General features: G+C 37.6%; 1 protein-coding gene across 1 annotated transcript; it reads right to left on the minus strand.

Moving 5' to 3' along the window:
- Positions 1 to 6,329: 6,329 nt before the first annotated feature.
- On the minus strand, positions 6,330 to 7,523 carry LOC130988254 (36.4 kDa proline-rich protein-like). Its single transcript, XM_057912056.1, has 2 exons — positions 6,907 to 7,523; positions 6,330 to 6,521 (listed from the first exon to the last, which is right to left on the minus strand). The coding sequence occupies exon 1, from the start codon at positions 7,506 to 7,508 to the stop codon at positions 6,939 to 6,941; it is 570 nt and encodes a 189-aa protein (XP_057768039.1). The 5' UTR covers positions 7,509 to 7,523; the 3' UTR covers positions 6,330 to 6,521; positions 6,907 to 6,938.
- Positions 7,524 to 13,477: the final 5,954 nt, after the last annotated feature.

Consider the following 13,477-nt stretch of genomic DNA (forward strand, 5'->3'; position numbering starts at 1 on the left):
ATGTATTGTAGGACAATTGTAATGAATTGAATGTACCATGTTGAAACGAATGGACAAGACTTGAACTGAAATTAGCAAAGTTTAAGGACAGAGCTTATCTTACAGTTGTTTGGTTAGATTGGTTTTGTTCGTTGTAGTTGATTACTTCATAAAACAGGCCATTTTCTCTAAAATGGAGCCTAGAGAGAGCGAGAGAGAGTGGAGAGTGGTGAGAAGAAGAGGGATTGGTCCAAAACATGTCGAGAGAAAACAGGCAAGAAGCTGGAATCGGAGCAGTTTGAATGGGAGGAGAGATTGGAGTTCAAATGAACGTGATGACACTACAACCTTTTTCTTTAACAACATCCCAGAGGATTGCAGCCTTGATTTTCTCAGACGTAAGTTCGAGACGGTTGCGAAGACGGTGGATGTATATTGCCCAAGGAAGAGAGATCTTTGGGGAAGACCGTTCGGCTTTGTTCGATTTGAAAAGGTGGAGAGGTCTGAGACTTTACTGGTGGACCTGAACAAACTTTGGATTGGCAGTTATAAGGTTAGAGTTTATAAGCCTAAATTCCAAAGGGATTATAAACATAAATTCGAAAGGGTTGATGAGAAGAGAAGGAATGAGCAGAATAGCGTCAAAGAAAAGAAGTTGGAACAGATACAGCCATGCACCATGAAGGTGTATAATAGGCAAGCAGGTGTCTCCTTTAAGGAAGCTCTTACAGGTGCTAAAGATGATAAAGAACTTGATGATGAAACATTACAGTTCCAGACGACGGAAGAAGACTTGGTTTGGCTTAATGGGGCTTTTACAGGTTATATTAAATCTGAGTTTCTCTGGGAGGAAGTTCGAGAGGAAATAAATAGTGAATGCGCAGGTTGTTTTAAGCTGAACTCCCTCGGTGGCAACATGGTCCTAATCCAAAGCAGCAACGAGCAGACGACTGAGGAAAATCTCAATAAGCTTAACGAATGGAGAGACTTCTGGTTGCAGTGGTGGAGGCCTTGGAAATCTGTTGATATCAACTATCAAAGAGTTGTCTGGACTAAATGGACCGGAGTCCCGCTACATGTTTGGAATTCCCGTTTCTTCAGTACGGCAAGCGCGAGGTTCGGGTTGCTTCTGAAAATTGAAGAAAAAACAAGAACGAAAGAGAGGCTGGACGTGGCTTTTATACAAATGTCTACTGGGTTCAACTCCATCGGAAACATACTGAAATGTAAAATTGACGGTGCTTCGTTCCAAATCCGGGTGGAAGAAATGCCCTATAATTTCGTTTCCCCGGAGGAGGAGGTGTGGTCTTTGGACGAAGATGCTGACTCAGAATGTTCGCTACAAGATATCTCACAGTCTTCGGCGAAGGCTTTCATCGTCGAGTCGGAAACAGAGGACGGTGAAGGAAACGATTCGGTTACTCAAAAAAACGGCATCTCGAAACTCGAGGGGAAGGATGTGGAAACTAATGGCCCGTTCTCACATTACTCTGACACAGATAAAGGAAGCCAAGTCCAGCGGGTTTCCTCCGAAGGGACTGATAAATCGCCTTCAAATGAGCCAGAGGCTAGATGTAGAGAGATCAATGAAGGGAGTAGAAACGAGAAAGAGAAGGAATTTCAAAATGAACTTGAGGGGGAGGAGTGCGATACCTCGAGGGTACCAGATTCTCTCACTGCGGGGGTTGTTTCTAAGAAAGGAACGACGAACAGACGAGGAGGAGGTTCGAGGAAGAAAACTCAGAAATCAAAAGCCACCGAAAATCAGCATCAAGTTTGGGGTAATTTCATTGCTGATATTGAATCAGAGGGTGAGATGGGCAAGAATGGAAGCGGCTCGCGATCTACTGAGGCGGATTGGGAGAATTCGGAGAGAGATGAAGATACAAGAACATGGCTCTTTGCCAAGAAGTTGGTTTTGTCGAGCAATCACCAAGACGCGGTCATGATCGAGCAATTGAAGGAGCAAAGAGCAAAGGCAGGACATCCGAAGGTCGTGGGTGATATTGAAACAGGTTTTTAATGAATATTTTATCTTACAACATTAGAGGCTTGGGGAGTTCCATTAAACAGAGTGATATTGGAGAATTGGTTAGGAAAAATGCTTTAGATTTTTGTTTTGTTCAGGAAACCAAAATGGAAATTTTCTGTTCCTCAATGTGTGATAAGTGGTGGGGGAGGAGTAATTTTGATTGGGCTGTGAGGGAGTCAGAAGGCAGATCGGGTGGAATACTATCGGTCTGGAACAAGGATAAGTTTGTGGCAACTAGTAAATGGAACGTGACGGGGGCTGTTATTGTTAATGGGATTTGGCTACAAGGAGGCCTGCATTGTTGTTTTGTTAATGTGTATGCGCCCATGGGAACCACCGAAAAGGAATCTTTGTGGGATACATTACAGCTCATTGCTCTTCAAAACAAAGACTCTTGCCTGTGTTTTCTTGGCGACTTCAACGCAGTGCGTGATCCGGGAGAAAGGGTGGGGAAAGGTGCTGTCTTTAATCAAGCAGATGCAAGGTCTTTTGACGCTTTTATTCGGCAAAGTAATCTGCTGGAAATCAGAACACAGGGGAGAAAGTTTACGTGGTATCAACCTGGTGGAGGATGTAAGAGCAAACTAGACAGATTTTTGGTCAACGAGAAATGGATGCAGGAATGGCCGGACACAGTCGGAAGGGGGCTTCAGAGATCAGTGTCGGATCATTGTCCGATCTTCCTGACTACAAAAACCAAGAACTGGGGACCCAAACCTTTTAGGTTCCTCAAATCTTGGCTCTCCCACCCAGATTTTTGCGCGTTGATAAGGAAATCTTGGGATGAAGCTAAGATTGAAGGATGGAGCTGCTTTGTGTTCAAAGAGAAATTGAAATTGGTGAAGAGTGCGTTGAAAGAGTGGAATCTGAGGATTTATGGCAACATTGAGCACGGATTGACAGATCTTAAGGATGAACTTCAGGAGCTGGACATTTTTGATGACACATTTGGTCTTGAGGAGAGTGAGACAATCAGGAGAAATGAATTACGAGCAAAGATTTTCCTTAAATCCAAAGAAAAATGTAGTCTTCTCCAACAAAAGGCGAAAGTCAAATGGGTCAAGGAGGGGGATCTGAATACTAGTTTTTATCACAAAGCAATTGTTGGGAGAAGAAAGAAGAATGAAATTGCAGGGCTTGATGTTGGGGGCTGCTGGATCGAGGATCCAAAGACCATTAAGGAGAACGTCAAAACGTTCTTCGAGAATCACTTCAAGAAGATGCCGCGCGTCCTACCTATGATACCGGGAGATTTCACTGCTCGGAAAGTTTCTGCAGCGAATAATGCGGAGCTGATCAAAACTTTTTCAGAATCAGAAATTAAAGAGGCCATTTGGAGTTGTGACGGTGACAAGAGCCCGGGACCGGATGGCTTTAACCTCAAGTTCTGGAAAGCGTCATGGGAGATTATCAAAAAAGATTTTTTAAAGGTGATGACTGAATTTCACTCCAATGGCAAAATCCCTCGGGGATGTAACTCTTCATTCATCGTTCTCATTCCTAAAAAAGAAGGAGCTTGCTCACTTGAGGAGTTTAGGCCTATTTCACTTATTTGTAGCCTCTACAAAGTCATTGCGAAGGTTTTGGCGAATAGGATGAAACAGGTCATGGATTCAGTTATTTCGGATAATCAGAGTGCCTTCATTGGCGGCCGTTACATCCTTGATGGGGTCGTGGTTCTAAATGAAGTAATCGCGGAGGCTACTAAGAAGAGAAAAGGGAGGATTATCTTCAAGGTGGATTTCGCGAAAGCATATGACTCCGTCGAGTGGGATTTCTTGGATTTAATGCTTGAAAGAATGGATTTTGAACCATTATGGAGGAAATGGATCCGAGGTTGTATCTCCTCGGCGACGACGAATATTTTGGTGAATGGATCTCCATCTGGTGAGGTGTGTTTAGAAAGAGGATTACGGCAGGGGGATCCGCTGTCCCCATTTCTCTTTCTTATTGCAGCGGAGGGGCTCCACTCTTTGATCACGAGAGCTGTTGAGAAGGAGCTGATTAAGCCGGTAAAGGTAGGAAATGATTACATTTCAATTCCGCACCTCCAATACGCCGATGACACGGTCTTCTTGATGGAGGATGATGAAAGAAATGCAGTGGCAGTTAAAAGGATTCTCAGAGTGTTCCAGCTACTGTCAGGGCTTGCCGTGAATTTCAAAAAATGTTGTCTCTTCGGAGTTGGGGTCGAGGAGGATAAGATCGAGAGGATGGCGGCTGTTTTGGGTTGTGATGTAGGCTCCTTACCTTTCAATTACCTCGGTATTAAAGTGGGTAGCAAGGGCAAAAAGGTTGCTGATTGGAAGTACTTGGTTGAGAAGGTGAGAAAGAAAATCGATTCGTGGAAAAATGGGAAGTTCTCTCTTGCGGGCCGAGTGACCTTGGTGAAGGCTGTGCTTCAATCTATACCGATTTACCAGCTCTCTTTTACCTGTTTACCAAAATCAATTGTGAGTTCTCTAAATGCTTTACTTGGTAATTTTCTGTGGGAAGGGGGTTATAGTAAAAGTGCGATTGCTTGGGTGAAATGGAAGGTGCTTTATGCTTCAAAAGATGAAGGAGGCTTGGGGCTTAAAAATATTGAGTGGTTTAATCAGGCACTTGTCGTTAAATGGTTGTGGCGGTACCTTACTGGAAGGGACATGCTTTGGGCTAAAATTGTTAGGTCCATTTATGGTGAGGTTGAGTGGGGAGAGACAGGTCTGGAAAACACGGGGAAAGGTAGATTTAGAGATGGGTGGTGGCCGAAGATCGTTTCTGCGGCGGGAGGGGTGAGCAATTTTTGGTTTGTTCAAAATTTGAAGCCAAAGGTGGGGGATGGGAAGACCTTTAAATTCTGGAGTCAGTGGTGGGTTGGACAAAAGCCGTTGAAGTTTATTTTTCCTAGACTTTTTCAGTTGAGTGATAATAAAGAAGCTGCAATCTGTGAAGTTGGGGAATGGACTGATACTGGATGGTGTTGGGATTTAAGGTGGAGAAGAGAGCTATTTGAGAGAGAGAGGGAAGGAGTTTCGGAGTTGCTTAGCCTTGTTTCTGGTACTAATCTGTGTGCAGGTAACAAGGACGGATGGACATGGAGTGGCGACATCGGGAGAGGCTTTACAACCAAGTCCGCTTATGAAGCTATTAAAGATCAAGCAAACGAGACTACGGAGGCGGTGGAGGAAACTGATATGAGTACGAAGGTGTGGAAGATCCCTATTCCAAACAAAGTCAAGCTTACCGCATGGAGAATTTTGAAGAACAGAATTCCGACGTGTGACAATCTCTTGAGAAGAAATGTGATGTTGTGTGAAGTCGAGGTGGGATGTAACGCCTGTTTTCATCGGCAGGAATCCACGAACCACTTGTTGATCCACTGTCCAAAGACCTCAAAGGTATGGGAAGCAATCTTTCAATGGCTCGGAGTTAGCATGGCGCAGCCATATGACGTGTCCTCGCACTTTCAGTTCTTTACTAGTTTGAGTGGCCGGAAAAGAAATAAGAAGCTCTTGATGGCACTTTGGTGTTGTACTACTTGGCTTATTTGGAAAATGCGTAATGAGAGTAGATTTGAGAACAAAAGATGGGAGAGTGCAAACTTGTTTGGAGAAATCAAAGCTAGAGTGTGGAGTTGGGGTAGAATTTTTGGTTTTGTTAATGATGGAGTTGGGATTCATAGGTGGATGTCGAACGATGAATCCCCGATGATTTTGTAATCTTCTTGGTACTACTGGTGCCTTTTCGTTCTATAATATTTACTTTCCTTATCAAAAAAAAAAATATTGGCTGGCAGTTTAATCTATACTTTTCGATATAACTAGCTTGTTAAATAGGGACGCCTCGATTTATATGAAGGAAAATATATGTTAGATTTTTCTTTTTTTGATAGACCTATCACCTTTTTGTTAATTAACTTTAAAATAAAAATAAAAATTGGCAGCTGATGAGATATGAAATGTGGGCCGTGATATGAAGGGTTCCCCACATGCATATATTTTATTGTCGTTCAATATCCACTCAAGATGGAAATCAAATTTAGCTTTTCATAAAGTGACATTTTGAATAATATGTCAAAAGTTTTCTCGTGAACCGATCGTGACATATCGCAACACTCACAGTTGATGCATCACTATTGCTCCATTATATTCTTTACATATTTTAGATGTGCATAAGATTTAATTAATTAGTCTATTCAAATTATTCTCTCTATATTATCCAGTACAAATTAATTTAATTTCGTCATTTTAAATGTACTATACACCCCCACATATTAATTATCCAATTAATCAAAAGTTTAAACACCAAAAAAAAAAAAATGAAAGCAAGAAGAACATATCAATAATCTTGTAATTAATTTCTAATTCCTTGTCGAACACATTGATTATGTGGATCAATTTCCAATGAGAAGGCGTACGCGTTGAACAATGGGAAAATTTTGAAAGATCGCAACAATAGCTAAATTAAGTTAACTCATAACTCGACATCCCCTCATGTCGATTCCAATTTTGATACATCTTGCTACAATCTGCAAAATGGTCAATGAAAAAGAATACAAAATATCAGTGTCCAAAATCCCATAAATGCTCAAGAAATTAAATTTAAAAAGAAATGGTTTCTCGAAATGAAATAATTAAACACATTATTAGATCAAATATAATTCATTCTATTTATATTTAATTTGAAGAAATGCCACGTTAATAGTAGTACCATCATTCATATGAATATGATTGTAGGAATGAAAAAAGACAAGACACACACACACGCACACACATTTTGGATTTGTAATCCAGTATCACAACAATATTTGTAGCTAGTCGTACTAGATAATAACAAGTTATTGAATAAAAGTCATAGTCAAATTACGACATTATGTAGCTCATGACTTGGAATTCACATGCAGGGAAAAATACCATAGTAAAATAGGAGATGAAATGAGGTGAATTTAGAGGGAGCAAGTGTAGCCGGGGGGCGGCGTCTTGCCGCAGGTGAGGAGGAGCTGCAGAGCAAGAGGGATATAAAGGTTAAGGTTGAGAGCCTTAATCTTAAGCGTAGTGCACAAACACACCGCCGCCTCGATCTCCACCAGCCCCGCGATCAACGGGCAGCACTCGTTCGCCGCGGGGTCGCCCAACCCTATGTGGATCAGCCCCCCAAGAAGGTCCACGCATGCACCCAACTTCAGCGTGTCGATGGGGCATGACGGGGGCGAGGGGGCGGGGGGCGGGCACCCCTTCCCCTTCACCGGCGGCATGGGCACGGGCACGGGCACGGGCACGGCGGGGGGTAGGTTGATGGGGGGTTTTACGGTGGGGGGTAGGTGGATGGGGGGTAGGTTGATGGGAGGTTTTACGGTGGGGGGTAGGTGGATGGGGGGTTTTACGGTGGGGGGTTTGGGGCGGGGGCGGGGGCGGGGATGGGAGCAGTAGCCGCATTGGGGGTCGAGGATGGGGGCGGCGGAGGAGAGGGAGAGGAGGAGGAGGAGGAGGAGGGCGGAAATCTTGGAGGAATCCATGACGTGAAAAAGAGAATGGTATTTGGTAGGAAGGAATGGAGGAGTTAAATAGAGAGAGTGTCGAAGAAGAATACAAAAGAACCCTAGCACGTGAAGGAGGGCAGGGGAAATGGCCAAAACTTGCTAGTTGTCAAACCCATCATGCACACTCTCTTTCATTTAATTATCACTACCATTAGTTTTCATGTATGTATATACATCATATATAATATAATCATTTAAATTCAACACACTTTTATATGCGTCCTTGGTATTTCTTGAGCAATTAATTAATGTGAAATATATTGATGTAGAATAGAAATACACATTTGACAATTAACATGTCATGAAAACACAAAAATGCTATGCTCTCGAGCCAAAAGGGAGTAACTTCATGTTATGAATTGAAAAGTAGATATGATAAACAAAACGAAAGGAATACACAAATTTACATGAAAATCCGAAAAGGGAGAAAATCACAAGAAAATGCGAGAATTATAATATATGTCGAAAATAGGGCACAAAATGAGCAACAAAATAACAACTAATACGTACTGGACCCATATTCCGCGGGGGCTTCAATCCCTCAAGCCTGCGTTACAAAAAAATTTAAGTCGCACTGCAAGCCTCTCGAACTCGATTCAAATATTATGTGCCCCGTGTGTGTGTTGACCTATAATGTACTTGAGGTGCTGGATTCGAGTCATCTATCGTGCAGTCTTTAAATTTCTTTATTTACTTATGTAATTTATTAAAAAAAATAAATATGTGCCCCTAACATCAACGGTTCAAACGAAATTTGATGCGGTGAATTGTGATAGATTTGGCACGACCAATACGTCACCCTAGCTAGCTAGGATGTTGTTGTTTATCTTAGGCGAGAGGTGCAGTACTTTATTCTATGTATTATTTCTCTTTTCTTTTGGGTCTTGCTGGAAGCAGCTGGGCTATAATTTTTTTTTCTTAATATCCGTTTTTTTCATTTTTATTTTCTATTTTGTCTACTTTAGGGATGGTGAGTTCTTTTTACATTTTGCAGTTGGTAAATGTATTTATGTAAAATAATATTTCGGCGGAGAAAATTTACAAGTGGCCTTCCTATATATATATATGTTTTGTAGTAAAGTGGCCAATACGAAAAAAATGCGTAAAATTATTAATAGGATCGGAGGCAATGGTAAAGTATACATACAGAAAGCCTTTTGGATTCGTTAAAGGGCTTTCGTGTCATCTAACAAACCGTTAATGAGCCTTTTATTTCTTTTTATTTTTTTTATTTTAGACTTTTATTAAAGTTGATTGACATCCCGTTAATTTGCATGTCTTTTTTTTATTTGATCGTCTTTAATTCTGTAGGCCGAACTTATATTTGAAATTTGGAGTATAATTATGTTTTCTTAATACTAAGCAAACATGTGTCACAAGGTTTTCAATGCACTATAAAATTTCGCCCTGTCTTCCCACAATCCAACCAGCCCTTATCCTAATTCAATCCCAACATTCATGTATGAGGCTCACAATTTATGCACCAAGCAATTTAAGTTCACACGCCGGCCCCTCGCTTGTTCGTGCTGCTCCACTTTGGCGCACGCAACTCCTATCGCCTGGCCGGCATCCACGCTCCGCATTCGAACTTGCCTCGAGCATTGGCTTGGCACACGCACGTGTTGCTCTGCATCAACACTTGGCTCCGTTGTCCAGCTTCTCAGCAACCTTGCGTCATTCCACCAAGACACGTCGCACGGACCCGACGTGTCTTGTCAATCAGCTTTCTAGAGGTCTAACATCATGCCTATAGTAATTAAGTAAAGCATTTCATATATAAAAAGCATGAAGCATTAAAGTTCGAACCATGTGAAATATATATATATTCAATATATAAGTAATATATAATTGTATTTCTATTTTCATTAGAGAACAAAGGTTGCACACAAAATGAGAGGAGAAAAAAACGGTACTAACATATATTTTTGTGTTCTCGAGCACGTGAGACATGAATATTCTCTATTTTCTTTTTCTTTTTTCTTTTGTTTTAGAATGAATATTCTCTATTTTCATTATAGAACAAAGGTTACACACAAAATGAGAGGAAAAACGGAAAAACGGTACATAAATATTTTTGTGTTCTTGAGCACGTGAAACATGAATATTCTCGTGTACCTTTTATATGGGTTTTTAAAATATAAATAATCTGAAATAACATGACGATTGTCATTTAGTCACAGAACTTACAAAACATAAATTGTAATTACTTGGCCATGATCAAGTATATATCGTTTAAGCGAATCATTACTATTCTTTAAGCAATAGTAAAAAATCGGAGATACATATAGGTTAAGTGCAAATACTTGATAGAGTGTAAGAGATTTATAGTTTATACCTTAAGGGAGGTTTTTATTTGATTTAATCATATATATATATATATATATATATATATATATATGGGTGGGCTAAAATAAAAACATCTCTTAGAATATAAATCAGGAACCATTTTCAGCCTTTAGATCATCAAGATCTACGGTTGATTCACCTTGTTGGATGAATTCATGGTCCCGAGTTCGGATCTCATAGGTAGCAAAAAATTTATTTTTCGCAATTCATACAGTTACACAACAAATTCATATGTGTTCTACATAGAATTCATACATTTTAGCTAGTTCGTATTTTATATGTTAAGAAGTGTTTATACCTTATATATTACATATATAGGAGGCTAAAATAAAAACATCTCTCAAGATATTAAATAGGAATCATTTTAGGTCCTTAGATAATCAAGATCTACAGTTGATTCATCACCTTGTTGGATGAATTCATGGTCCAGACTTCGAATCTCATAAATAGCGAAATTTTTAATTATCGCAATTCAGACATTTATACAGCGAATTCATATGTGTTCTACATAGAATTCATATATTTAATTACGATTTCTCTAAAATTAATGGTGTAAATCTATTCCTACTTTATACTCTAATAATTATTTTTAGCGTAGAAATTCATGGTATTTCTTGTCGCTGACCCCTCCAGGTGGGGGTGGATGGCGAGAAATATTTGACCGATCATAAAATATAATGCATTTTTATGTACAATGTTATGAATTTGTGTGTGTAATGCTATGCATTTTTGTGTGAAATTATATATCAAAAATATGTCGGGTTCAACAATTAAAAAAAAAATCAACAATTTTTTAAAAATATTATTCCCTCCGTCCCAATATTGTTGGCCACATTTCCTTTTTGGTTTGTCCCACTATTGTTGGCCACTTTCTAAAAATGGCAAAGTTTACTTTAATTAAGTCAACAATTACTCACTAATTAAGTCAACAATTGTTGGTCACTTTCTAAAAATGCCAAAATTACTCACTAATTTTGGTGGGCCACACTCAATTTCTTAATTTTCGTGCCAAAAAGAATGTGTCCAACAATAGCGGGACGGAGGGAGTATTATTTTTTAATATTTAAAATTTTTATTTCAATTTTACCCCTGTGTGGATTTTGATCCAAGACTTTTGCCGCATGTTACAATTTTGGTGCGCTACATGATCCCAAATTGATATTACATACTACCTAAGACTAATTGGATACTCTATGATCTCATTCCTATATATATATTCAAGGGAAAAGATGCAGATAGGCCTTTTAAGTTGCAGCCCTTATAGCGTATAGCCCCCTTACTCACTGTGTGTGCAACTAAACCGCCGAACTCAAAAAAACCGTGCAATTAGGCCCCTCTGACCTAGTCAACCATTTTTTTATATATATAATTTAAGCTTTCTCTCACCTCTCTCTTTCTCTCATCTCCATCCGTGCAACTATGGTTCTCAGATACCACCGTAGATATCACTGACGGAGCAGCTCCAGTGCTGGCCGCTGCCGCCCCAAAAGAGCATGAGGTCAACTCCGGTGGGCTCGAGGCCAAATCTTGCTGCTGTGTTCCTTGCATACACAAACATAAATTGAAGAAATCTTCTTCAAATGTAAAAAGGGATGATGCAACAGTAATAACAAGAATCACCTATGCTTGTCTGGGATCTTCCCTTTATCTCTGTAAGGCTTCACGAGCACCCGGGCGTTGCAGACGAAATAAAAATAAATTTTTTTATTTATTTATTTATTTGTCAATCTAGCTTTATTCTCCACAAGTATTTTGGTATTTCTAATGTATTTTGAACTTAATTTCATACGTTAAGACGAACTTCCCAGTGGGTCACCCATCTTAGTTGTGCTCTAATTCAAGCACGCTTAACCTTGAAGTTCTTTTCGAGTGGTCACCAGTACAGAATATGCGTATTATTGATATAACTATCACCTATTAATTCATTTAAACTCTATTTTAATATACAATATCATTTATTCATAACCTTAGAATATGCTGAAGTCATATCTAAGACTTGTGGTGCCGATGAAAGAATGACGGTAAATATACGATCGAATTTAAAATAATAAAAAATATTAATATTATAGTTAGTTAAAAAATATATATTATTGTTGAAAATAACAATAAATTTAAAATATTCTCAATAATTTAAAAATAAGAATAAATTAGAATATTAATTAAAAAATAATAAAAATATTTTTTTAAAAAAATTAAAATAACAAAAAAAATTAATAATATTTACCGACGGAATTACCGACGGATTACCAATTAAAAAATAAAAAAAAATTAAAAATAAAAAAATAAATAAATTATATTTAGCGACGGAATATTTTCCGTCGCTATTTTTTTACGAAAAATAATAAAAATATATATATTTTTAAAAAAAATTAAAAAAATTAATAAATCATATTTAGCGACGGAATATTTTCCGTCGCTAATAATTCCGTCGCTATTTCCGTCGTTAAATTAACAAAAATAATAAAAAATAAATGAAAAATAATAACTAATACTTAACGACGGATTATTTTCCGTCGCTAATTACTCCGTCGGTGTAAATTAAAAAAAATAAAAAAATAAATGAAAAATAATGAATAATATTTAACGACGGATTATTATCCGTCGCTAATTATTCAGTCGCTATTCTGTCGGGAATCCGTCGGTAATATTTTGAAAATATTTTCGTCGAAATTCCATCGCTGTTCCGTCGGTGATTACCAACGGATTATTTTTCGTCGGTAATTCCGTCAGTGTCCGATATATTTTTTTGTAGTGATCAATCAATTTTGAACATATTATATATTAAATTAAAGCTTGTGTCTGGTGCAATCTTCATTTCAAAATGCATATTGCATATAATTTTCAATACAAAATAGCATGTTGAAAAAAATAAATTATAGTAGAAGAAAGGAAAAGAATAGAGCAATTTTTGCTTCATAGAAGAATCGCGACTATGCAAATAATTAGATGCAATTTTAATTAAGTTAATTTAATCCAATCCGTGTATACATATAACTAGCATTTCCATCCCTATTTTTATATTTATATAAAATTAATACTAATTCAATTATTATACTTATAAATATAATAAAAAAATTAATAATTGGATATTGAAAAATAAAAAATAATTCACAATTATAAAATTTGATATTATGAAAAACAAAAACAAAAAAATAAGTTAAAAAATTAAAATATAATAGTAATTAAAAAGAATTAAAAATATATTTATTCAAAAAAGATGAGAGAGGAGAGAGAAATTTATAAAACTTTAATATTTAAACAAATTTAATTTTTACATTTTAACTCAAATATTTTCATAAATATCTCATATTAAAGCTCTTATCGTGATCTTTAATTTGGTATGCATATTAAATATTTTATAATTAGTTGAATTTCACAATTTTGGAAAGAAATGTAACAACAAAGAAGAAGTTAAAGAAAATGAAAATAAGAAGAAAAATATATAGTTTAAACATAAACCTTCAATTTTATTATAACTACAAAATTGTCACTCAATTTTGAAATTAATTTGAAATTGATTTTAAATTGGAAACTCCCTTTTTAATATAGTATAGATAAGCCGTTATTTCCAAAGAAATGGCAAAATTATTATTCAAATC

Source organism: Salvia miltiorrhiza, chromosome 6, assembly GCF_028751815.1.
Source record: "Salvia miltiorrhiza cultivar Shanhuang (shh) chromosome 6, IMPLAD_Smil_shh, whole genome shotgun sequence".
NCBI classification, from domain to species: Eukaryota; Viridiplantae; Streptophyta; class Magnoliopsida; order Lamiales; family Lamiaceae; genus Salvia; species Salvia miltiorrhiza.